At 41.1% G+C, this 27,006-nt stretch overlaps 1 protein-coding gene across 4 annotated transcripts in view; it reads left to right on the top strand.

The window, feature by feature from the left end:
- Positions 1-926: 926 nt before the first annotated feature.
- Positions 927-27,006, top strand: part of FGD4 (FYVE, RhoGEF and PH domain containing 4) — a 113,735-nt gene continuing 87,655 nt past the window's right edge. The window contains exon 1 of one of the 4 annotated variants that reach the window (XM_063319410.1): positions 927-1,229. In XM_063319410.1, the coding sequence (XP_063175480.1) occupies positions 1,091-1,229 (139 nt within the window). In that variant the 5' untranslated portion in view covers positions 927-1,090. Of the gene's footprint in view, positions 1,230-1,980; positions 2,244-12,427; positions 12,446-19,784; positions 19,803-27,006 lie in introns of those variants that run through there. The other 3 variants (XM_063319457.1, XM_063319467.1, XM_063319420.1) reach the window with 3 other exon arrangements.

A 27,006-nucleotide genomic window follows, 5' to 3' on the forward strand; every position in this document is an offset into this window, starting at 1 on the left:
AACCTGGTATTTCCAAACCCCAGGAAGTCCCCACATAGCAGAAGAACCACTTTGCAACTGGTTTACCTCTAACTGCACATCACGCTCCCTGACAGACTCAAGAGCTCTCACCCTGCGTACCACAGGCCGCTGCTACCCACCCTCATGGTGGCACAGGTGGAGATGTTCTGCCTCCAAACATCATGTCCCAGTTAAGCAGGTAAATAGCAGCTATAATAATGAACCTAATCCTAGGTCTCACAGCAGCATAGTCTTCTGGTTGCCTTTCTGAGTAAAATTGAGTAAAATTTAGGGAGGGAGGCAATTGCTTTGGCCCGAATGAACCATTTTAGCTGGAATTGTTATTGATGCAAGTATTGCAGCTCCATCCCTGGCATCAAACCTCACTTTTAAGTGCTAGGACTCAGATGTCTTTGACAATTTTTTTGTCGGAAAAGGAGGGACGGGGAACTGCATTATGGCCAACTTCTTTTACGTACACCAATAAACCTCACAGGAATATGGTCTCCCCCGCCAGGGAGGGCATTTCGGAGGTGAACGGTGGGAGAAGGCAGCACAGGAAGACGGTGGGGCTGGGCGTGAGGGGGGGCGCGGCGGGGTTAGCCACGGACCCCCCCGCAGGGCCAGGCCGGGGCCCGGCGAGGCTCAGCTCCGGCCGGCGGGAAGCAGAGCAGGTGCAGCGCCCGCGGCACCCACTTCCCTGCTCCGGCCGCGGGAGGAACTTGCGCGGCGGGACCCCGGCTCGGGGAAGTTACCGCTCAGCCCCGGGACGGGCGGCGGAGGGCTGGGGTTCGCCATGTCGGCGGGGGGTCGCGCCCGGGGCCTGCGGCCGCTGTGCAGGTAGCGCCGGGGCAGGGCGGCGGGAGGAGGCGCCCGGGCAGGTGCTGGCGGGGAAAGGGAAGGGGCGGGGAGCGGCGGGCAGGTGAGGGGCCGGCGCGGGGAGGGCGGGGAAGGAGGCGCTGCCCTCGGGGCTATGCCGGCTCCGTCTTCCCCGGGGCGGGAAGGGCGCTGAGGACCCCGCGGCTTTTCTCTCGCCCCCCCCCCCCCCGACCCTCACTCTGCTTCTCTCCGTGTCTCCCCCGCCCCGAGGATGAGCGCAGCCGAGGGCACGCACTTCAGGCGGACGGCCATCCGCAGGAAATCCAACCCCACCGCTGCCGCTAACGAAGCAGCGCCCACCTGCCCTGCCGGACCCCCGCCGCTGGCGGCCGCCCGCAGGACGCCCGCAGGTAACGGTCCTAACGGTTCCTTCAGCCCCGGCTTCCCCCCTGTCAGCGCCGGCACCGCAGCACGGAGGGGGCGTGCGGAACCCCACCGCTGCCGGGGCGGACGCGGGGGGGGGGCGTCCCGACACGGGGGGAGCGGGGGAGGCGGCGGCGCCGTCCTGCCCGGGTGGCTGCGCCGAGCGCGTTGGGCGTGTGGCGAGCCCCCGCGGGAGCCTGTGCGGCGGGCGGTTTGCGCACAGAACAGCTTGCGTTTCCTCGTCAAAGGCAGGGAGGAGGCTTTATTTTTATTTAAGTAAACTTTTCCCGGGCGTGCCGGTGCGGTGAAGGTAAGGCAAGAGCGGCCCGGCGGGGGCGGCGGCAGAGCCGCTCCTCGGGGAGGGAGCGGGGGGAGCCCGGCCGGTCCCTCGGAGCCGGCGGCTCGTACCCTCAGCCCCCGTCTCGGCACGAAACGTTCCGAAGTTGTGCTTTTAACAGCTCTTGGGCTGGCAGTAAGGCAGTCTCCCTCCTCTGACCGACCCACGCCTGCCCCTCCCCGGTGCCGCTTTCTTTGCCCCCTTCGGCAACAAACCTGCGTTAGACTTGTTCGACGCGTTATGCTTCGGGAGGCAGCTGCGACGGCATTAACGCAGAGCTATTAAAAGGGGAGGTCAGCTTGGGCTGGTTATCTGCCTTACCTTGGCCGTGTTGTAAAAATAAGCCACCATAAAATCCAAACTTCAGAAAGTTGTCGCTTGTGAGCAGGCTAACACGCGCACTCATTCATCTCTCTTAAACCCTGCGATTCGGTGATGTGACAGCAGGTGTGACACGCCGTGCTCATGCCTGCGGTGTCACAGCAGCATGGTTTTATGGATGTGGAAGGGCAAAGCTGATAAAATAAGCTTGAAACCTCTGACATGCGCTTGTTATACTCTTATACATGACAACATGTCAAATAGAAGGACGGGATGTTTTGCTCAGGGACTGTCTTTTCACAAATTCCCAGGCAAGAGGTCTGCTTAATTTGAGTACGTACAGGTAAGAATGGACTATTGTGATGCCGTTCGTAGTGTGCTTTATTTTAGCTTTAATGTGTAGTGACTTCGGATATGTGCCTGAACCCACAATTTTTTACTGGTGGTGGGATGTTTTTTCCCAAGGCTTTACTTGCATGTTTACATCAGGAAGGAGGAATTGGCAGCTGTATTTGTAGATTTAATGGATTTCACACTCCTCTAATAGAGGTATGCTTACAGCAGTGACCCATGTTTTCTGTCAGTTTCTACTTCAGTTTCATTAGGCTCCTGCACTTGCTCACTGTTACCTTAGGCTCCTGGGTAACAGTTTCACACTCATCTACAATCTTCTGTTGTTGCTTTTTTCATCTGTGCACACACCAGCTCCACTGGCTGTGGAGTAATATGTGGAGTAAACTTTTATTTACTATACGCATGTGCAATGTGTAGTTTTCCAGTGTGAGCATTCTTCTTGTGGCTTTTGGATGGTGGGAGGGTTGTGAGGGCCACGACAAGAGCAACATGCTGCTTATCATATGTCCCTGCTCTGGAATAACCAACTTAATACTACTTTCTTGCATCATGATTGCTAAATATGATTGCAATATTGAAAAAGTCACAAAATTTAGATAGGAGATGAAACCTGAAGATGTAGTAAATAAAAGGGAGACTCGGTGGTGATTTTTAGCATTTCTCACGTGGGTGCGTAAATCCTCCTTTTTTAATTTGTAATCCATTTCTCTGAGAAACTGAGGTGAAGAAACCTTGTGCATACAAACAATTTCTTTTCTCATAGTGGGACTTTGGCTCCCTTTCCGCTCCTCCTGTTGGCAGCAGCCACTGCGGCATGTCCTGCAGCTTCATAGCCTCCCTCTCTGCTCTTTGCAGTCAGGATGCTACTGCGCTTGCTTCTGTTGCTGATAAAAGGTGATCAGACTGCCTTGATTCTGCAAGTATAAACTTTAATCCCCAGGTGCAACATAAAGCTGTGTGTGTTCTTTTGCCTATCAAAAGAAAAAAATAAATGCAGATGTTTACACTTTTCTGCCTTGCAAAATGCTAACTGGATTTTAAAGTTTGGTGGGTTTTTTTTGTTTGGTTGGTTTTTTGTTTGGTTGTTTTTTTTTTTCATGCAGAAGTATGCCTTTGACCTGCTTGAAAACCTTAGGGGGAAGGAGGAGTTAGTGTAGCCCATACCTCTCCAATTCTCTGCCAAGTTTTGTGAAATACGCTAGTTAGTTACATTACTGCTTGGGGACAGGACCCTGGCAATTGGCTCAAATCTGTATCTGGAAAGCAACTGGAGAAACTAGATGTATTACCTGAGCCATATTTGCCTATAAATGCATTGAAGAAAAATCTGGAATATGTATATGGCAGGCATATCAGAACTCCTCTCACACTAGTAAATTATATGTTAATTAGTGAGAAGACTTAGTAAGACCTATTATAACTCCTGTACACTCAACAGTTTTCTCAGAGCCTTTGACATGGGCCTCATGAAGTATCACAGACTTTCTGTGCTGGGAGACAGAAGATCTGGAAGTATTTCCATTCTTAGTGGTGGTTGAAAAATTTCTAATGCTGAAGTGAGCTACCTTCCATTACAGCATCAGACTTGTGTTGCCCATTACAACCTAAGTGTCTGACTTCTAACAGAAAAATCTTTCTCCTCTTCAACATACTATTGTCAAAGTCATCCAGGTTCATTGTTATATGCAAAATAGCAGTTGACTTTTGTTAATATTTCAGTTCAAAAAAGCTTGGTGTGTTTACCTACCTACAGGACAAAGGAAAAATTACTTCCTATTAGAAGTTGACATTAATTTAAAGGTTTGGACAAAAGAGTACTTGATTCTTTGGGGATGCTTTGAAATGGCTGGAAAATGTCAAGGCTGGTATCTGGAGACAGTTTAGAGAAGAGCCTTCAGTGGAGTAGCATGATTAATAATCTGTTTTTGAAGGGAATAACTAATGTGGACTTGGTGTCTTTTTTTGTGCTAAATTAGAATTCAGAGTTGATACTAACTCAGATCTTTAGTTCAAATGCATGTTAACTCAAAGTCTGGCAAGAAGCAGGTGTAGGCTGGTGCTTGCTTGTTCAGCACCTTTCACAAGCCAAGAGCTCTGCAAAGTGTGAGCACGGCAAGTACTTTGATTCTGCATCGGATTAAGCTATCTGAGAATGCTGTATCTCCACTTAGTTGCCTTGATTTAGCCGTGTAGTGGAGACATAGCTCAGAACACAAGGACACAGTGGCTTGCTTTCATAGCAAGAAATAGCTTCTTCCAGCTATCAGTGCAGTCACCTCTGTCCTTGGCTGCACGTAGACTAGGTTAACTTTTTGTGCAGTTCAAATCTTGCACTGGTTCCTTGTCTTTGTTCGCGTAAGTGCAAATTTACACCCTTTCTGGACTGTTCTCTTCTGTTCCTTTTTTCCTAAATATATGTCGTCTGGCACGATACTGTATATTGGCGGTCTCGGATGTTGCAGTGTGCCTCTTAGGGAGCCAAGGTAATTTGCATTCAGGACAGCATTCACTGCAGCAAGGTGTCTGCAAACACTGACAGGAAAAAAATAGTTTCCTGCTGCTACTGTTCTATCTCTGCCTGTTAAATGGATGTGATTTTATGGGATTATGTTTGCAAAATTTCAGTAGTATTTTGGGTTTCCATCTTGCAGTGGGAGATAACTAAATGAGACTCTAATAGCACGCTGCTCTAGTGTATGAAAAATGTCTATATTGTTCAGGAGTTTAGTCTTCAAAAGCTTGAACAACTATGCCTTGCCCGATAGTTTTTCATTGTTGTTGGGTTTTGTTTTATTTTTGAAAATAAAATAATGAACTTTGGGCTATCGTTCTCCTTGCTCCTGGCTTTGTGTTACCCGCTGCATTTTGTTGACTGGTTTGCAGTGATTGAAAATCTGATTCCTATGCAGTGCATTCAGGGAAAACCTATACGATCATTAGGGCTAATCTAAGCAGCGATTGGAATCCATAGATGCATTAGAGACCACCATGAAAGAGAACTAGTTGCCTTGCATGATTTCCTGATAAATGCAGGGTTTTTGAAAATTTTCTGAAGTTGAGATTTACCAAGGAGTGCTGATACTTGAAAATACTGGGAGAGGAAGGTGAGCGTATAGGAAGTTGCTTCTAAATATTCCTCTCCCCTCAAAAATGAGGGAAAGTAAAGTATAAGAAATTGCTTTATGCAGAACTTGCATGGAAGTACATTTTCCTGTCTGTTATTAGAGAGCTTCCTCTTTCTGTGGGCCAAATTAATCCCATGTGCCTCCTACTGAAGCAAATGTGTTGTGTGAAAAGTGCCAGGAAATGGAACTTAGCTTCCTGAATATAATTTTACTGTTTTCTTATTCCTTTCCTCCCCTGCTTCTCCTCCAGATATTTAGGATCAAAATAAGCCCTTTAAAGCCAGTAAGTGTACTCTTTGCTTCATAGACTATCCAGGAAAGTCACTTATCTGTATATCTTGGGCTGGTTTGGCGAGGCCCTTCCCAAACAACGTCTGCTTTACCCAATAATTGTTGTTGGTTGTATAATACTGGCTTCCTGGTGGTCAGGATGGTGATTTCCTTAAATAGATTAGAATTTGTATTCACAACTGCTTGACTTGCCACTGACGATACCCAAAGGGTTTCAAAGAAGAGTTAGAATTTGATGTGAATTTGCTGAAAATAACGTAAGTCTGCTCTTTGCTGGAGAGACTTCTTTAGAATATACCGCGAGAGGGCAAAATTGTGGAGGTGCTGGTAAATGCCATTGCTGAAGTGCTTTTAGGCATTGTTGAAAGTAACAGCTTGCACACACAAAGCAAGTTAGTTTGTTGTGCAAAATCACAGGAGCAAGTTGCTTTTGCAGATTAATGATTAAATATGGTTGGGAGATTTTTTGATTGGAAAAGGAAAGCTTGCATGAGGAATGTGTTACTTTTGGGCGACCAGTAAAACACAAACATTGAGACTCTTCATAAAAAAAAAAAAAAAAAGTAATGATTTGCCCTTGGCTATTATTTTTTCCCTTGTCTGTCAATACCTGTGCTGCTTTAAATTGCAGTTGTCAGACTTTTCACCTGCTCCTTAAGTCATGGTGAGGGACTACCTCATCTCCCAGCATTTCAGTCAAAATCCCATTCATAGCTGGGCAGTATTTGTTTCTGTTTGCCAGTGTGTCTTGGGTACAGTGTGATCTGTGATAAAGCATTCCAACTGATGTATTTTGCACTGTTATGTCTTAAAGTAGCATTATGCATTTGCTTATAAGACAAATTATCTTCCCAGGGTGAAGGATTTGTCATCAGGAAAGGAAAAATACGAAGTAAGCAAATTTTAAAATAAGGTACCTGTGGGATTTTTCCTCCAGTTCTGTTGATGCTGGGTAGATTTTCTTCAAAACGTTATTGTCAATTCAATATTTTAATCAAATTACTGACTGCGAATCTTGTAGCTGAGGCTCCTTTTTCTACGAGGGAAAAAACGGCTTTCCAATATGGAATATTGTATGTAATATCTCTCCTGAACATAAGGCGATCCAGGATGAATAGTTACGCTTAGATGATCAGAATGATCCATTCCATTGTGTTAAATCTATAAATAAACTTTGCCTCCAGCTCTTGATGGTCAAAACACTTTAATCAAATGCGTAGCTGTGGACAGCTCGATATGTTCAGGCAAACTGTATCAACAGAGTCCTGTACTTCTGACAAGGGGAGAGAGAATTCTGTGTAGAAAGGGTATCCCCAGAACAGTAGTTTTGTCAATAACCCAAGCAAGTAAAAGGAAAAAATAAAAGAGAAAATTTTAATGATTTCTTGAACTCAGTGCCTTGGAAGAGGCATTTTAACAGAGAAGGCTTTAGCAGAAGAAACGACTTTTGATATTAATGTAGGAAGGGAAGGATGGGGCTTTGCTGAAATGTTGATGAACCAAGTAAAAATCAGAGATGTGGTCCCAGCACGCAAATACATAACAGTAAGGCAGTATCAGAAGATAAGGAGAAATGAGTAAAAGCAGAAGAGGAGAAAAACTAAACTGCTACACTAGTCTTCAAAGCCAGACATGTAAAGAAATGTATTTTTAACGAGTTTCAGAGTGATTTGACACCTCTGATTACATTGAAACTTGGCAAAATGGAGCATAAAATGGATTAAAATTGGAGGCAGAAGACACGGAGTTGAACATAGGGCAGAGCAATGAAATAGTGTTAGTTACTAAGTATTAACGCTAACCGTGTCACAGATGTTAATATAAAATATGTTAAATAGCCTGGAAAGAAGAAAGAGCGTGGTGGAACCGTAATGTGAGATGTGAAATCCTGCGATTTATTCCTGACTTCTGAACAAATGTTGTCTTGCAGGAGAGATGATAAAGCAGCTGATTTACAGGTCTTGCCTTGCCCTTGTGAGTAACTGCAGGCAGACGCCCTCCCTCTCAAATAGATGCTGGTGCGCCCAGATGTAGATGAGGAGTGGGGAGAGATGATGGTGACCAATGATTAAAAATAATCATGACTGATTTAGTGGCTGGATTTCTTCTGGCTGCCTCAAAGATTTGGCTTTTTATTAGTTGAACGTATGACGTTTCCATGCTAGGTTTTTGGTCCTGGCGGTCGCTGTTGTGACCTAGTCCTCACGATAAGGACTTCTAGCCTTGTAGCTGTATAATTATCTTGTATCTCTGTCCAGCTCCTGCATACTTGAAACCTGCGGGGTCAGAGTTGCCCCTGAGCACTAGTCCTGCGGTACCAGGGTTGCTGGTGGCCCCGCTGTGGGTGGCTGTCTTGGGCCCTGGTTTAGTGCCACATGCTTTCTCTGGACCGTCTGGATTCTTGATGGGGCTTCTGTGTGATATCTCTTTGGGCACCTCACAGGACTTGAAGGAGAAGTCAATAGAGAGGTTTCTAATGTCATCTTTGGACATATCTTCTATTTCTGTGAAGCACGAGAGGCCTCAATCTGGAAAACTTGAGAGCAGATCCTCCTGCACGTACCTGGTGGCTTTTGGAGGTAGAAGAGGAAGGGAGGGGAGGAGCTCCCTGCCGCTGCTCCTGGTTCTGGCTGAGGATCCTGATGCAACCGGTCTCTGTTCTTTGCAGAGACTGTTTAGTGTTTAAGCTCCAGCTAGTGTGCCAGGGTAGGGCAACTTTTTATTACTTTGCTTAAGGGTTATATTGGTAGCTTTTATCTTCCTAGTAGGCTGAGGCATTCAGTTGGTTAAGCTGCTTCAGAATCCTAGGTTCTCTTCTGCCATGAAACAGGTATTTTAAATCAAAAATCAAAGTTACGGTCTACAGCAGACTTAAAGAAAACCCCTGTAAAATACCCAAACTGTAAAATTTTTAAAGCAAATAATATTTGAAGATAAATTTCTTTTTAGTGTTTTGCCTTGTATCAGAAGGGCTTGATGACAACTTCTTGCAGTGAGTAATCAGAATGTTTTTCCTCTTTGCTGTCATATATCACCATTCACTGTCTTGGCTGTGACACTTCAGTTTCTTAATTGAATATTAATACATGCATTATTTTTATTAACATCAGTAATTGAATTAGGAAATGAAACTTACTGGCTAATTACATTTGTCTTCAGAACTGGTGATTTAAGAATCAAAAGGAAGTTACTGATAGAGAAAAAATAAATTAGTTTTCATAGAACTGAAACTTCTTTTCAGTTTTATGCCATTACACTGATAGCCTTTTCTTCAGTTGACTCTTGCCAAAATGTCCCTACCTTAATACAAGCATACTGCACGTTCCTGTTCACTCAGTCTGACATTAACTTCCATCATTAAGAAATTACATTTCACCTGGAAGGTAGAATCCTTTTGTACTTCAGCTATTCTCCTAAGGGCTATGAGTAGTATAGGATTCAAGAAAGTTATACAGGATTACAGGCACCTGGAGATGGTTTTCAAGAGTTCTTGGGGATCCTTTTTATTTGCCCTTTGAGTGCCTATTATTTCTTAATTCTTAAAAAAGAGAGAGGACTTTTATGTCTTTAAAACAAAAGCGTTCTTTGGTGAAAATGTGATTCTAGGGGAGGTTTTGCAAAACACTTGTTTTTTGTGATACATACAATAAAATGAGAGTTGCTCTCGGTCCTTAAAAGTATTTATCATTTGTGTTTTGGCTTATTTTAATTCTAAATACAGAACTGTGAGTTTTATTAAGATACATCTTAAATTTGAAAGCAAGTTGCATCTATTTCCTACTAAAAATAATTGTCTATTTTAGAAAATAGAGTTGTTAATGCCAAAGTTTGACTTGACTTTCATCAAGTTCTGGTAATCTGACCCAACTGTTGCTCTGTAATTACCGTCACACTCTCTTGAGTTATGGGCGATAATGCAGTAAACAGTGTTCTTTATAATTTATTAACCTATATCTGATACAGTGGACTCCGAATAGGCTCACCAGGCTTACAAATAAAGGGCATGCTAATGCCTGAGCTGGCTGTTAACATGTTGTTCAGGGACTGCCAAGCTAGCTCAGGTAGCAGAAAGTAATTGCCGTAGCGCTCTGTGGTGGCTTTTGTGGTTAGGTTGAATGGAAGGGTGTAAGCAAGTGAAAACACAACAACCCAAGCGGTTGGTTGTGCATGTAATCTGTTTCTAAACTTCCTTATATCCTTTCCCTGTCCTGTATCAAGCATAGAGGGTATTTTCAGAATAATGTTCCTGATATGCAGTCAAAGAGGGAGAAAAAAAAGTCCATCCCAACTGCTGCGTGTAGCCAGCAAGAGACCTGGCTACTGTTGGAGTGGGCTGCCCTTGGTGTTTGACTTCAGTGTGGAGAATTGCCCCTTTAAGTGTTTATCTTATTCTTTTTTCCTATATAAGGACTTCACTGCTTGTGCACAGGATATAGGAAAAGCCTTTTGCTCATAGAAATGAGAATAATATTAGCATTGTGTGTATTAATAAGGAATTTAACGGGACTTCAAAACCTAAATGAGTTACCTCTTCCAAGGGCTTTGAGAGAGCTTAAACAAACAAGTGTCTGTTCGTCCTGACTGTGGAGAATTATTACTTCCTGGTTTTAACAACTGTTAACTTTTAACAGTATAATCTCTGCTCTTCTTATGTGGCTGATAAAACAGTGTATTTAACTAGTTTTATATGGGTGTTTTTGGTAGTTTTCAGCAAACGCAGTTGAGCTGCAACAGAAAAGTAGGCTTGCCTTTTCACAATCTGAGTACTATTGGGATGTTGGAATGTGGTACATAACAGGTGAATCTTATCACTGTGAATATGGTGTCCTCTTTATTTCCTAAATGCCATTCAGCACTCATGTCAGACTGGATCCTGATTAAAACTAATCTTTATTGGGTTTTTGTGCCTCATGTAACTTACAGAAAATGTTGAGATAGAAAGGTGATATTTTCTAAATGTAAAAGGGAATAAAAAGGGATTAAGGAGTTTCACTGTGCATGTCTTATGGTTTTCTGATTTAAATATTTACATCACTTAGAAAACTGAGGAGTATTTCTAGGGATGTCTTGCCCATCTTGAATTGCTACATTACTTTTTTCCCCCCAGAGTTCAACAGAGATGTTTAAAGGTATTTGCCAAGCCTGTATTAATTGCATGTGTTCTGCTGAGGTCAAGGCGTACATGTTCAGCATTCATCTGAAATAGCACGAGATACTTAACAACTGTGAGCAGGACCATGATCCTCTTATTTGAGACATCAGAAAGCCTTCATGGTAGTCTTAAAATTTCTTTGATACAAATAATTCAGACTCTTATTCTCTAAAATTCATTACTTTCACTGTGGTTTTCTGAGAGAATATTAACATAGTCCTTTCAAAAAGGAAAGTGTTTTTAAAGCTGACAGAGAGAAAAGGCCAGTGTCAGGAAGACTGTGGTGGTAATGCTGCTGAAGTATCTCTGTGGGGCAGATCTGGGGCACAGCAGTTTAACATAACTCTTTTTCACTTAATGTGTCTAGGCATGATGTAATGAATACTCAAATTTGGTGAAGGTATTGAATCCAAACCCTCACTTGAGTTGCAGTGCTGTATAGTCACTTCTCTACAAGTTATGTTGTTCAGGTCCAGTAAGTGCCATAAATACCCCTTTGCAGCGCCAAGCTTTTCAATTGTTTGGTTTTGTTTGTTTTTGGTTTTTTTTGTTTGTTTGTTTGGTTGGTTGGTTTTTTTCCCAGAGGTGCTTGGGAGGTATTCTACAGATCCGGAAAAAAATTACAGAAATTTTCTATTAGAGTAACATTTTGGAGAAAGTTTCCTGCAGGAAAAAAAAAATCAGATTCCCTCTGCTGCCCTGTGGTGTAGAATGCCATTGCTCACACCAAATACTGGCTTAAAAAAAAAAAAAAGTACATCTTTCACCATTTGCTTCCTCTGGTCCCAGGGAAGGAGATTAACGACCTGAGGAGAAGTAGGTGACATGCTCTGTGAAGACCATGGGAGTGCATATATTTAGTAGTCTTCTATTTTCCACAGAGCTCTGCTGAGCTCTGTTTGCTAGTACAAAAGTACACATAAGAAGGAAAAAAAAGAACCACCACACTCCATCCCCCTGTGCTTCCCATATGTTCATTCAAAGGTAATACTTCGTGTCACTAATATTTGGGCTGCCTTTGTGTCTATGCACCACCCTGAATCTACAGCTTGGGATGGAAATGGAGGAATTTCTCCAAGTATTTTTCCGCCTTCAAGAAATCAAACAAAGCAGCTGTATGCTGTCAAATGTTAGCTTCAGTTTCAGGAAGGAAAAATGCTTTTTAAATATGAAAAGTGAGAATGTATCATCCTTGCTAAGACTGACAAGGACTGCATGCTTATTATAGTCAGTGAGATAATAAGGAACACTAACTGCGGATAAGGCTAGCAGCGCTGGAAACTGTAAATACACAGAGCTGAGGTATCTCAAGTACTACCATTGGATTTTTTTTTTTTTTTTTTGGGGGGGTACATGTGGAAGGGCAGGTTGTTTGAAGTTAAAATACAATGTTTACAGTGGCTCAGGGTGTAGAAGCAGGATCAGCTTTCTGATAAGGGTTTTTCCTAGGTACGGTACACAAGGTGTTAGAAAAGCAGAAGCTGTTTAGTAACTGGAAGTAAGGAGAGAGGACTGCAAGCTGACTGCATGGTGCTGAAAGGACTCTTTATCCTAAGGATTCTTCCGTTTTTATTTTATTGGTGTGGCTTACATTGAGAGAAGGCAGAAGATTTCTGATAGCTGGTAAGTAAGCGTGTTAAACTTTGAAAATTTCTGAAATGCTGAACAGCAGCTGCCAACAAGCCACACAATAAAACTAGGTAATCCTGTGCTAATGAAGAACTTCCATTTTTACCTTAAGGTCTTGAATGACGTATATTCAAGAAAATAGAAGCAAATCATCTATGTTTTTGTGTAGAATGTATACTGTTGTCTTCCCCTGTCTTTTTTTTCTATATGTGGATGTCATATCATTGAAAAATGTGCTGCTTAAATTATGATTATATAATTAATTATTTGGGGAGTGTGGTCCTTAGCTGTCGCATGGTTCCTGTTAATGTGGGCTGGTTGGTTGCTTTTTAATCCTGTTGTGGAAAACATGATTTTTTTTTTTTTTTAAAGTAAGGTGTGTTAAAATCTTTTAGCAAATCGGAAGTAAATTTGAGAGACTGTAACCTTGACCTTGCAGGTCAATTGAGAGACTTCAGTATTATGTAAAATAAATGGGTCTGATATCCATATTTTGGGGTGGTTGTTGTTTTTGTTCAAAAGGTTATAGGTGGCTTGCCACAGACAGAAACTACTGTAGGGGGAAAAAGAAAGGGATTTTTTTTAATTTTCTTTTTATTATTATTATTTTTACAAACAGCATTGGGTCAGTGTTTAACCATTTGGGACATAATGGCAATCTACACAAATATTACCTACAGGTTGCTGGAAAATTAGGAACACCTTCAAAAGCTAAAGTAGAAAATAATGAACTAAAAATTGTGATTAAGAAAATATAAAGGTCTCTGAGGAGAATGTGTCTAATGCTAGGTTTCTGCCAGCTCACAGTGCTTGTACTGCACAGGCTGCTTCAGCCAGCTGCGGTGCTGCAATTTTGTACCTAAGGGACTGATTTCTCAATGCATTGGCTTTGTCACAGGCATTGCAGTATAAGTAGTTCTTCCAAGATGCTTTTATTGGTAATCTAAAAATATTCCCTGCGTATAAAACAGCAGGGGGGCAATCTAATCCCTAATGTAATTTGGTAGACTGTACTGCACCTAAGCATTAGGATATGGTTGGACTTGGATACGGTTTGGATGTAAGCATTTGGGTATGCGTAATACCTTCAAGTATTAAACCTTCAATTGTATAATGCGATTTTTTTTTATTTTTTTTTTTTTTTTCACCCTGACATTAAGCCTGACGTACTGTTCTTCATTTTAGCAACTAAAGGTCGGGAGCAATGCCTCTTAGTCATATCTCATTTGGTTTTTTGTAACTCCAGTTCTTTCACAGGCTTTCGGTTAATGCTTTTTTGTCTTGTATGGGAAATAACCATGTCTGCCATATGCCTATGGAGTAACAGGGAAAAGGGCTACACAAACCGAGGTTGTTCTTCAGGATTATCTGCCCGCATACATATTTAAGTAAAGCTGTCTACCTGTCCTGTTAGCACAATGGCTACTGTAAGCACAAGGCCAAAGACGGTAGACTGACACAATCAAGTTACCAATTCTTAGTATTTGCTTTGGAATAAAATCATTATGGTTGGAAGAGACCTTTAGCATTATCAAGTCCAACCCTTAACCTAGCACTGCCAATTTACTACTAAACCATGTCCCTCAGCACTACATCTGCACATCTTCTAAATACCTCCAGGGATGGTGACACAACCACTTCCCTGGGCAGCCTATGCCAATGTTTGATAACCCTTTTGGTGAAGAATTTTTTCCTGATGTCCAGTCTAAACCTCCTCTAGCGCAACTTGAGGCTGTTTACTCTTGTCCTATCGCCTGTTACTTGGGAGAAGAGACCGACCCCCACCTCACTACAACCCCAGCTCCCTCAGCTGCTCCTCATAAGACTTGTGCTTTAGACCCTTCACCAGCTTTGTTGCCCTTCTCTGAATACGCATCAATTTTCTATTGATGACAAGGCTAGTTTTTTCTTTTAAATACCATACTGAATTTGTGTAGAAAATGTAAACTGAGTGAATTTTGTACGTTGAAGTTAGTAGTTAATGCACATCTGATATTGTAAGAGAACGTAATAGATTATAGACAAGTTTCTAGTAGTCAGAAATCTTCATTAAAATCTTTGTAATAACTCAGTAGTGACTTGCATTTGTCTATTACTGCAGCAGTCAAACCAGAAATATTTCAAGGCCTCAAATATTATCTAAAGTTGAAGTTTTCCCTTTTCAAATGGTCACTTCAGCCATGCTTTTATCAGTGGTGTGCAGCAGCAGCGTGCTCTCTGGCTGATTTTTCTGCAGGCGATCTGAAGGACAGTGTCTGCCACAATTGCTGCCTTCTGCAGGGTCTCGGGGCACCGACACGTGAAGCCAGCAGCTCACGTGGCATTGGGGCCATGTCCACCGAGGTTCTCCTGTTCCTGCATTCTTCCCAACCTCCTCAGCATGGTGTAGAAAGAAACAAACTCTTTCTGTTCTGAACAAATGGAATCAAAATACAGTAGTCACTTCTGCAGGATGATCATCTCTTATTTTGCTTATAGGTTATATAGCACGATGAGATCAAGATCCATCTGGGTACAATAACAAATTATCAAAGAATTTGCTACCAAGAATTTAATTTAGCACCAAACTGTATAGACTGCCTTTTTTTTTGATTCTGCTATTGTGGTTTCTACAATGATTATACTGTAAGAGAAATAACCTGAAGATCCTTTTTTCACAGCATATTGAATCAATGAGAGGTTTTTCTTGATGTGACCTTAGACTGATTGGTTTGTTCCTTCAACTGATTGCTCCCTGTGGTTACTTATCCTTAGCAAAAACACCCTAAGAAGAATAAAGCGAACTCTCTTACTGTTTTCTCCCTATTTACTTGAAATTTTGGGGGGGGGTTTGGTTGTGTTGTTTTGTTTTATTATTATCCTGTTCCCTAATTAGGACTTAGCAGAGACATCTAGGAATATACGGAAAAAATAACTTTCTGAAAAGATGCATAATGTTTGTTTCCTGATTAGTGGATTGTGGAGAAATGTCTGTATGTCCTCTCTGATTCGCTTATCTGATATTAAATACAAGGCAGGTTTGTACTTGTTCTGTTAATTCTAATTTAGGTGTTTGAATTTAAAAAAGAAATAAATACACACCTGTGTTTTTCATCTCCTCAGAGGCTAAAATGAAGGTAATTTTATATTCTAACCCTATACGTATGACAAGAATCTGATTTTTGAAATCTAAAACTGAATTTATTCAACTTCAATTAAGGTAATTTTAATATAATAGGGCTAATAAGGTAATTTATAGTTAAATAATTTTCTTCAACTTCAGTATCTTTCAAAACTTCCACCATTTTGGTTTACAGACAGAACTATGCCTTGCTGTGTTGAAAATGTGGAAATTCAATATTAGTACATGGTACCTATGGAAACTTAAAATATGAGCAGCTGCATATTGCTCGTAATTGAGAAATATCAATAAAACATTGTATGAGATCCAACAATATCTAGGAAATCTTGACAGATAAATATTTAACTCGGTGTCAGTACATAGGTAGGAGTCCTGCACAGGCAGGCACAGTCAACGCAGTATTTTCTTTGACTTCATATTTGAATTTAAAACAACCTTATTTCCCTGCTCCACACCACCTCACTGAATTCTTCACCAGCCTCTATTATAAAAAAAAAAAAAAAACAAAACAACAAAAAAACACCAACCTCCCTAAATCGCTTCCTTGCTGGAACCAGAATGCAAAGGCTGCAGCCTGGTTTATTCTCTCCAGTATGTTCAGCACAGCAGCTGTACACACGCAGCAATGGGGAAGGTGAGCTTTCCACGTCGGACTCTTGCATCTTTCCAACTCTTGCTGCAATTCTTTGGGCCGGAGCTAGTGGGGTGGCTGCCGTCACCGCCGCAGTAGTGCCGTGCTCCGACGGCAGGGGCTACTGCTGTATTTCTAGCTGGCTCTGATTCAGCGAAGTTGGTCTGGTTTTTCCTTCCTGCTAGCGATTATGGGCCTGGCCTGCAGGTTGTTTTTTGATTTAGCAGTTGCTAGGGGCATAATTTTAAAAGCCGGAGAAACTCCTTAGGGGTTCTGAGCTCTTCATATCCGGTGAAAAAGGTGAACTGGTAACAGTATTGGTTGTATATGGTGTGCTTGTGACTGTATGGAGGAATGTACTCCATGGATTACAACACGGCTATGGATTATAACAGGTCCATGTGTTTTCTGCGTAGCGTAATTGTCCCAGCTGTCTGTTATCAAACTGTTTTGCATTCTTCCCTCTATCTTCTTTAATATGTATGTTCAAATAAAGCTCCTCACTGGGCATAGTTTTTAATAAAACAGAAAACTGGCTGACATGGAAAAGAAGTGCGTTCAAGTTGAATGTTCATATGTTGAACTTCTTTGGACTCTTCAAAACACTTCAGTACTGACCTACAGCCAGTAACCAGGTTGCATTTCTCTAAGGTTTAGTTTAACTGTGGATCATTTGCAAATATTCTGTGCCTGGTAATACTGTGATTCAATAGAAATGGTTGTGCTGAGTAAATTGGCCATGTGATATAACAGGTAAGGGGATTTCTACCCTATCAACTCTGTATTTGTATCTAATCAGGCCTGGTCTTTTATATGGTCAAGGTGAAAGAAATATGACCAGGTAGGACATAAGATTGTTTCCCACAGACTTCATTCAAAAGATCTCTCTTTCACAGATTAATCTGTGATTAATCATAAAATGGTTACATTTAGCAGTAGCTTAGCATGTTGGTCTTCTATCGTTAGTTCAAAGTCTGGAATGAAATCAGAGCGATTTACCTGCATATTTCTTGCTTTGTGAGTGGCTGTCTTGGAGCTGGAGATCAGTAGCAAAAATTTGGAATTGAGGATAAACTGCCTGTGGAAAAGGATATAGATGATTATTGCTAGTGAAAGACCCTTAACCTTTACTGTTCAGAATTCTTTTTTGTATCTGGAATGCAGTTACTTATGCTGAATAGTGAAACCTTTCTAAAATTCAGTTTTGCCTTCTGCTTCCAATGGTAATAGATGCCCTTACAAAAAAGCAAGTGCAAATGCAACCTTCTCATTTTCCCAGGCTCTAAGTAACTTAGCACTTCACAGGTGCCTTCAGAGACTGCTCTGAAAGCTTAGTGAATCCTGCTCTGAATCCATCAGTGAATCTGCTGACGGTTGGCAAACAAAATTTGCCTCAGCAGCTTTCTCTCTGTCCCTCCTTCTTACGACTGAGCAGCATAACAAGGAATGATGTACAAGTTAATGGCTATATTTTTTTGGATGTAAGAAGCAGATGGATTTGTAAGTGCGCTTCCATCTAAATAAGAACAAATGATCCCTAGGACTGTTTTGTCAAATGATAGGCCAAAGCACTGGGTCCTATGCTATATACCATGTCCAAAATTAGTAAAAATATCTGACCCATGGTTTCGAATTAAGCGTTCTGCTATACTGAAGCCATGTAAGAATCATACTTCGTCTATCCTAAGTATATCTCGTTGCCCTCTTCAAGTCATTGACCTGACTGGGAAAGTCAGTCCTGGTTTTACTAAATTATCATGCTGAGCGATCAGTAGTAGCCCTCAGAACGGTGACCGTAATTCTCAAGGTGACATGGAGCAATCGGAGATTAATGGCACCATGGGCTGACCATTTCACAAGACTGAAATCTTCTATTTGTCTGCAGCTGGAGATTGTCTGACTGCTCGTAGATTTCTGGGATTTTAAGGGAGAACTGTGGGATGGTTTTCAAGTGAAATGAAAGCCCAGTATTTTTTTGTCTCATTAAAATAAAAGTCTTGATAGTCCATACAGAAAATTTTCCATGGCTTAATTTTTTAAAAAACAAAACAAACTATTGTAGCTATCCAAGATTTTGATCAGATACTGGGTCTGTGTTGGTAATATAATACCTAAATTTTGATTTTATTTTCAAGCAGCTCTGTATAGGAGGTAATACAGTTTTGAAAGGATTTAGGCTCTTTGCAAGTTATTTCTTCACAACCAGCATGCTTTCCTTGTAATGTTCCCATTTGTATTATGTATTTTTATCTCGGAAGCAAATCATCAGCCTTCAAAGGTTTTGCAAATATTTCCTTGGGTAAAGTATTTTTGGCCTATTTATTATCCTCTGTATGATGGGTATAGTTTCACCTCCAGAATTGTCTTTTAAGCAAAAGAAACCTTAAAGGATCAGTAGCCCTCTCTCTCCTTACAAAAAACAGGAGGCAGCTACTATGTTTTTATTGGATTGATCTCTCTATCTTATTGGACAAATAAGTATTAAAGCTTTATGTTGCTGTATAAACCACTTGAAAAGAGTATGGTGCACAAGGCTGAAGGTGATATTTTGATGTGTATTTTAGGGTGTGTTCACATCACAGGCTATGAAGTTAGAGAAACCAAAACTACATAGCTGGTTATCACTTTTGGACTGCTCTGCTGATACAGAGACTGCTTTGACAGCATCGTGGTGAAGAGACATCCTTCAAAACATTCACCTAGTATACAATCAATGCAAGATGTTTCAGCTGCAGGGCTATTCCAAAACTGTTTGATATGATCTCTTGAATACTTGTGAAACTGAGAGGAGATGACTGGAAGCTATGATCTCTTTTGTGTCCTGGATCTCCTAAGAAAATGACTTTTTTCTTCAGCCAAATAACTGGAGTAAGATGAAGCATATGTACAACAATCTCAGAAGTATTTTCAGTGTGGATGCCTTCTTTTAAAGATAAACTAGTAAGGAGCAGGTGTCTTTAAAAAGACATGGCCCTCAAGTGTGGGTGGTAAAAATCCCACTTGTTACGGAGGTAAACTCAGGCTTTCCTATAGAAACGATAAGCAACGCTCAGCAGGCAACGACATTGCTCTGTAAGGAATGGCGAAGTGCAGGCTAACAATATATTCTCCTGGTAGCTACAGTAGTGGGTTTTCCATTCATCCAGGCAGACTTTTAATGTTCACTTAAGTATCTGCTTTCTGGAGTATGTGTTGTGCATGTAGAGTGCAACAGTAAGAATGAAGGGGAGGTGTTCTGAGTTTGTGATGGGTCTTGCCATCTTCCTGTGCATCCCTAATAGGAGCAAATTAGTCTTAGAGGATATATCAGAAGGTAGGAGTAAAGCTGTCACTTTCAAAAACCAGCATATTCATAAAGTAGCTAAAAAGGGCAATATTCTGGGTGAACAAAAGCTCTCCCTCTCATTTTGGCCTTGAAAGCCACAAAAGGAAGTGAAAGACAGTGAGCCCTTCAGTGTGTAGGCTGTGCAGCCGCCTTGAGTGTTGGTGTTGAGGATGTGAGCAGAAAGTCAGCGTGGTGTAGACAGAAATGTCTTTTGACATACGTAGAAGAAACGAAGTCATAAATTCTTAACAAATGCACTTATATGTCTTCACCGGTAAGTTAATAAATTCCTGTGATTAGACAAAACTGCTTCAGAATAGCAAGGGTATGGTATGGGTTCCACCATTTTCTAGGGAGCTTTTTTTCTTAAGGCAGAAATTTAATGTAGTGGATATTTAATGGAAAAAGTAGTTGGGGATTTGTTTACCTAGGAATGTTAAAGGGCAAAAAGGAAAAAGAAATAACATTTAAACTGTATTCAATTCTGCTGACAATGTTATTCAGAATTAAAATAGCCTTTTAAATTCCAACCTGTAGTTAATTAGGATTGATTGTCTGTTTCTAAATCACACATAGGGAAAGCAGAAGTACTGCTCAGTGCGGTTAATCAGAGAGTTGCAAGAGCAAGGCTGAAAGCATTCCGTTCTACAGCCGGGATTTTCTGTACAAATGTAACAGATAAATAGCCTGTTTTTCTCAGGTACTGAGTTTGAGCTCTTCTGAAAAACAGTTCACTAATTTACAAGTCTAAATACTAGATTTGTATTTTCTAACTTTAGGCATGCAAACCAACAGATTCAAGTGCATAATTTCAAAGATTAGTACCAGTAAGTACATTCTTAGGTGTTGTGGCTATTTTTAGAAATCCGATAAATACATACCATATATTAAAAAAAGTTTTCCTGCCGCTTTTCTGAGTGTTAAATTATCAGTAAGTAAATCTAACCTCAGCAAATAGCATCTGCAGACAGCGGAGGTTTGTGCTGCCGTGAAAATGGCAGGTCTAGAATGCAGTAATTAGAGAGGGTAGTCAATACTTGTTAATGAAGGCAGTGCTTGTCATCTGTCTTTGAAGGGGGAGCAAAGCAGCGCTGCCCTTCCTGCAGCGCCTTATTGACCTGCTACAGCAACCGCTCTCTGCTTGCATGGCTAACCCATGGAATAATTGGCATGCTTTCTTTAAAAATAAATAACCTATTTTCCAAAAAATTCTGGAAGCAGTTCAAGAAAAATGGAAGACACTTAGGACTGCAAGGGGTACGTCTGGGTACATTATGTGTGTGGGCAATTACAAAGGTGTGTTTTTATTCTGGTGGGATTTACAAGCTCCAATAGCTGCCTTTTGAGAACAATTTTCACGTCTTTTTTCAATGTAACTTTGATTTTTGTTAAATAAATCAGTCTAGCAGGGTTTTACACCTCATATGTTGAAGGAGGGGCATTTAGTCTGTGAACTGCTTGCTGCTGTGGTAGGATAAATGAAATACGAGATGTTGGCAGACAAGCTTTTAGACATTCTTCTTTGAGTGATTTAAAAACCTCTTTGAGAAAGATTGCTGCAGTGTAATTCCATTAACTGTATGGGATGCCTATGCAGTAGCCAGGCATGTTACTGCCCTTGAATTTGCATTTTGTCCACTCCTTTATTTGTGCTGTTCCCATGAACGTTTTTTCTGCTTTTTTCCTGGGATGCCAACTTCTAGGAGGTGATCAGAATAGCCGGCTTGTGTCAGTAACCTCTTCTTTATTGTAGCTGTCAGAGCAAGTTTGCCAGGATCAAAGATGGAGAAAGAGTTTCTATTAGAAAATGAGTCTTTGCGTGGCATTTCTTTTAAGGCTATTCTAAATCTGGCTTCAGATGAAGAACATGGCACTAAGGTCTCTGTTACGCTATTTAGTTCCGCGATTACAGAAGAAAGTACCAAAGATGGAGAGCTGTTCATTTTCCCATGAAAGAGGAAAGCTGCTACTTTTCTCCTTTTAGAGCAAGGTAAATGAAAGAGAAAACTTTGCGGAATTCCTCTACGAAACATTATTAAATCATTTTAACCAGTTTTATTCAAGGTAGGTGCACTGCCATGAGCAAGAAAAACTAGTAAAAGAACCAAATTCTGCTTCTTCACATTATCCTGCTTGTTATGCTTATTAGTGTAATTTGGTAGTGACCAAGGCTGTTCTCAAGCTCTTAGAGCAGCCTATAAACATGCCAGGAAAGGTCATGATACAGTGCAGTACTCCCAGAGCAACCCCACATAAAGCAAAATGTCCCTTCCTTCTGCTGATTCCTGGGCTTCCCATGTTTGTGATTCCTGAGTCTATCGCTTGCAAGCCTACGTTGAAGTATATGGATTCACCTTTTTTTTAATTCTTCAAAAAAGGTTCAGATATTTAAAATATTTTCTTACTCAATTAATACTGAGAACTATGATAATTTAAAATCTTGCTAGTATTTTAATGGAAAAAACTTTTTGGAAATGACTTCTGTCAGGACTGCTCTAACTTGATAGTTGCAAGATGGTGCAGTTACAGACCGCTGGTGCTAATGGTGGGCTTTAGATGGCCAGCCTAAGCCTACAGATATTTAAAACTTATTTGCCGTGATGTTTACAAGATGCCCACGTAAACTTTAGTGGAGTTGACCTGCTGGTATGTTGATATGAGTTCTAAACCTGTATTTGTCAATGGCTTGCTTTGTAGATGGTTTGTGTTCTGATGTTCACAGTCCTTTACATTTTCTGCACTAAACTTAGTGTGTTGGTCTCTTGATCTTAATGTGGAGGCTACGCCAACAGAAGCGGTTGCTTCTGTGCTCATAGAGGGTTATGAATTCAGCCAGGCGGGGGCCCTAGGAGAGGTAGTGTCTTTTATACTGGTACAACTGGGGAGAGAAAAAAGGGTAGGAAGTCAAGCTTTTGAGTACACTGAACCTCACCAAAATTGAATGTTGCATTTCAGGCTTATTTTTCCCTCTTCTCTCTCTGGTAAATCTGCTCACAGTTGAAGTGCAGCTGGGGCCTTGTTTGGGAAAGCGTAACCTCAAAGCACAACTCTTGTATGACTAAAGAATGAGCTATATTGGGTCTATCTGTTTGTACTGTTTGACAGATGAAAGGCCTTATTTAGAATTAGATGCTTCCTCTCTGCTGCCTTGATGGAAGCATGAAATCCTTCTCGTTTGACCGGGCTGTGTGTGCTTTGAAGTCAGGAGGGAAGAAAATGATGCTTTAAACAAGGCATTTGAGTTCTTGTAAGAGTTCTGGGAACAACACGAAAAGAACGGATGTTCTGAGTATGAAATACCATTTTTCAAGGGAAAAATGTTTTCTTAAAAGAAAGTATATTAAAATTATATTGCTAATTCCAGTTCTGTAAATTTTACAGAAGCCAGGCATAGGGGGAGGAGAGGGAGTTCAGTTTTGTTTTTGTAAATACAAAGAACAAAGCATAGTTGACTGATAGACTTATTGTTTCTAGATGAAGTGTTTTCTGTCACCCATAAAAAAATCCTTTCCATCTTCATAAACTTCTGCTTGTGTGGCTAAACTAACCAGGACAAACCAAGCCACCTAAATTCAGAAAATTGTAAAAATGTCCACTTGTCTCAATCCTATACTCACTTCTTTTGTAAACTTTATCAACTGGGAACTTCAAAATTCTTAGTAATAAGCACGTATTTACCTCTGTATTAACTTTGAGAAAGAATACAAAAATACTCAATTTCAGCATTAGTCAGGTATATGACCCCAGGGCCTGCAATGGTCTCAGGTAAAACTGTAACCACCACAGTTGTTAACTGAAGTTTCCAGCCGTAATGTGCTTTAAGAAGGAAAAAGGGAGGGAAAGGGAAAATGCAAGCTCTTTCCAAACACAGAGTGCAGGCTTTAAGCAGGTTGTAAATTTAGGGTCCTATGTTGCATCAGGGGTGGTGCTATCTGCAATTTGCTAAACAAGGCCTTTGCATGAGGTTTAAGCATTGATTTTGCCATACTTCTTCCATGGGCTGCAGGCTGCGGAGCAAGAAGTGTGGGAGGTCACAGAGCAAGTGGCATATAATATCTATGTGTGTGTCCGTGTATGTGAAGGAGTTTGCTGGTACTCATACAGACATGCAGCAAGGGAAACGAGTGTGTTGAGGTAGAGCAGATTCATAGAATCATAAAATGTGTTGGGTTGGAAGGGACCTTTAAAGGTCATCTAGTCCAACCCTGCAGCAATAAGCAGGGACATCTTCAACTAGATCAGGCTGCTCAGAGCCTCATCAAGCCTGGCCTTGAATGTCTCCAGGGATGGGGCCTCCACCACCTCTCTGGGCAACCTGTGCCAGTGTCTGACCACCCTCATTGTAAAGAACTTCTTCCTAATGTCTAATCTAAACCTACCCTGCTCTAGTTTAAAACCATTGCCCTTGTCCTATCGCTACATACCCTTGCAAACAGCCCCTCCCCAGCTTTCTTCTAGACCCCTTCAGATTGGAACAACAGATAAGAGAACAGAAAAGGTCATGTGTGAGGAGGCAGGGTGAATGGAGTAGGTAAGAAGGTAGACAATCTATCAGTTGTCCTTTCTGTATAGGATGAGTTTTCTCCTTTGAAGTTTGGTTTGGAAGCGGACATATGTGTGTTCTGCTTTGAGTTCAGCAGCTAAGTGTGCTTGCACACTATTTATTACCAGAACCCAAATGAACCGTGTGGAGCTCTCGCATTCTTGTCTTTCTAGCTGATCTACGCACAATTGGAAGGAAATAGTCCAAGCTTGTTTGGTTTTCAAATGTACAGCTCAATAACGTACTTGGTATTTCAGTTTCCGTACTCAGCCTGAGCTACTGCTGAGCCCTTCCCCAGGCTGCTGTAGAAGGTGTGAAGGCAGCCACCCTGCTTCTTTTGTGCAACTGGTGGCACTCGATCCTACCAGTGGCATCCTTTCCAGAAAGGTCAGTCTACTAAGGTGGTTCTGTCACAAGCTCTTTATTTATTTTTTTTCTTTCCTTCTTATTTCTTTAATGATCTGGTTCAGGGCTTGCCAGACATTGCTTTGTGTAAGGCTGGCTTAAAAGTTACTGTTCTCTCCTGGCCTCCTAGACTACCAGAAGTCCTTTTGTCTGAGTTGTCTGCCATAGTTCAGGAAGTCCTAGCCCTGTACTCTTTTGCTTACTGTCATGTTATGTGATCTTCCTGTGAATTTTTGTCCTTGGCTTTAGGATCCTGACATTGCCTAGAAATAGCTCATAGCCGTTTTTTTGCATCAGGCTGTACTGTAACTATGAGACTTGTAGAGCAGAAAGACTGTGGTACGCAACACTAACTGCAATGCAAATCAGTTCTTATGAAGTACCGTCTTTATGTAGTGGAGGTTCCCAGTGATCACCTAGGTATCTCAGAGAACAGCTTGTTCCTTTCTGGAACTTGACTTGTGTCCAGTTTTAAAAAATAAAAAAAGTGTAACTGTTTCTCTATAATACTTGATCTTCCTGTAATAGTCACAGTGAAACTGGTGAGCCAATGTCAGTGTGTGAAATTAAGTTTATTTTTTAAAACTTCCTTCTTTGTCTTAAATATATTCCAGGTACGTATTATCATCATACCTATGAAGCTCCATACAGTGAGTGTCTGATAGATAACTCTAATCTTGTTAAATTTTCTTTGAACTTTTACTCCTCTTGACACTTGAACTTCTAAATACCATTGTTGTATAAGTATGTGTACCACAGGAAAGGATTGGCTAAGATACACATCTTTTGTTAAGAAGGTGTTTTTAAACTGACTTGTACAGTGTGAATGTTAATTTTTTTTTATTATTTATTTTTTAAAATTGCTCTTAAACGTAGTCAAGCCGCTTTGTACTTACGAGTTCCGTCTTCAGTTTTTCTCTCTCATTATGTGTCCCTAGATAAGATTCTTGAGGCTGAAGTAGGATTTTGAGGTTCCTGTTTTGTGGGCCAGTTTGTTCCGTAAATAGAAAAGTAAATGGCTGGCTGGCTGCTTTTTCAACAGGAAGTCTATACTGCCTTAGAGATTTGTCTGACCGTCACTGAAAGTAACAGCTATACTGATCGCTCTGAAGCAGCAGTGAAATACAATAACCATGATTGAACTGCTTCACCATGTGATTATGGTGGAGGAGAATGCTATAAAATAATGAACTGTTGGGTAGCAGTAGAATTCTGCCCTTTTTTTAGTATGTTTGTGGCTTCCAGTGGCTTCTACTTTTTGTCATGCTTGTTACCTAGATATTTAAGCCTTTACAACAACACGTGATGATAGCATCTAGTCTTCTGCCAAATAATCATCTTCAGTGTGGAGTAGCTCCCCACACACATTGGGTACTGGTCACCCTTGTAACTACAGAGGAACAAAATTATACCTGCCGGTTCCCTCAAAACTGGTAAATTTTATATCATTCAGTTGCTTCTGATTGAAGAGAATGGGTAGCAGAACTTCTGGCTAAAAGTTTATAGGCTGGAATAAATGTTTCCTGATTGTTTCGAGTGGCTAAAGTAAGTGTCAGCTGGTTCTGGGGGTGTTAAAGGACATGACAGTGTGCTTCTGGATCTAGGTTTCTTTCTGCACCTGTCTTTGACATGCTTTTTCCAGCTAATGCAGTATGTGATATATAACATCTGTACTTAGGTTTCAAATATAATGAATTGCTTTTTATGTTGGTTTGGGCACTTTTACATCTCTTCCTCCAACATCTGTTTGAGGGGGTTCCTGTTAAACTCTTAGAAATATCACATGGGCAATTTGATCATCCTTCGCATCGCTTTTGATGTCAATGCTATGCCATACAGACAGACTTTTCTGTTAAAAAAAAAAAAAAAAAAAACCTGAAAAAAATTCCTACTTTATAGCTTAGTTGCAAGCACACTCTTATGTGGGGAAAACCTTGATACTTTTTCTTGGGTTAGTTTTTACTAGATTTATCCCTTTTAAGTCCTAAAATACTTGGAAGTATGCTCATCTCCATGCTTCTCTAAAAAAATCTTGAGAGTGTTGCTGAGAGCCCTGTATATGAATAATCTTAAAATACTGAGAGAAATGTTATATCTGCTGTCTTCCCAGAAGCACCATGCATCACCGAGTAAAAATAGATTTGTGATGATATAGTAGTAGCAACATTCTCAGTCTAGAAGTTGTTCCCTTTGGAGTGGGATGTGCAGAACTGAATTCAGATGGGCACATGGGAGACTGGCAGCTCTGCGGGTAGGGATGTGAGCAGGAGAAAAGCCACACTGGTTGCATTTTTGGAATAGCTGTTTCGATGCTGCACCTGGGAAATCGTGAGCTGACTTCTAACCAAATCGCTGGTATCCTGGAAATTTGCTTTCTTCTCCATGGAATTTTTCCTTACAAGGTCAGTACTTAAATTCCCTAGTGGCATTTTTCAAATACACTTTTAGAACAGCTAACTCTTTAAAACTTGGCAGAGACAAGCAGCTGCAGCCCTAAAATGATCCTTGGCAATTGACTACTGCTTTCCCC

The sequence above is a fragment of the Chroicocephalus ridibundus genome, chromosome 1 (assembly GCF_963924245.1).
Source record: "Chroicocephalus ridibundus chromosome 1, bChrRid1.1, whole genome shotgun sequence".
NCBI classification, from domain to species: Eukaryota; Metazoa; Chordata; class Aves; order Charadriiformes; family Laridae; genus Chroicocephalus; species Chroicocephalus ridibundus.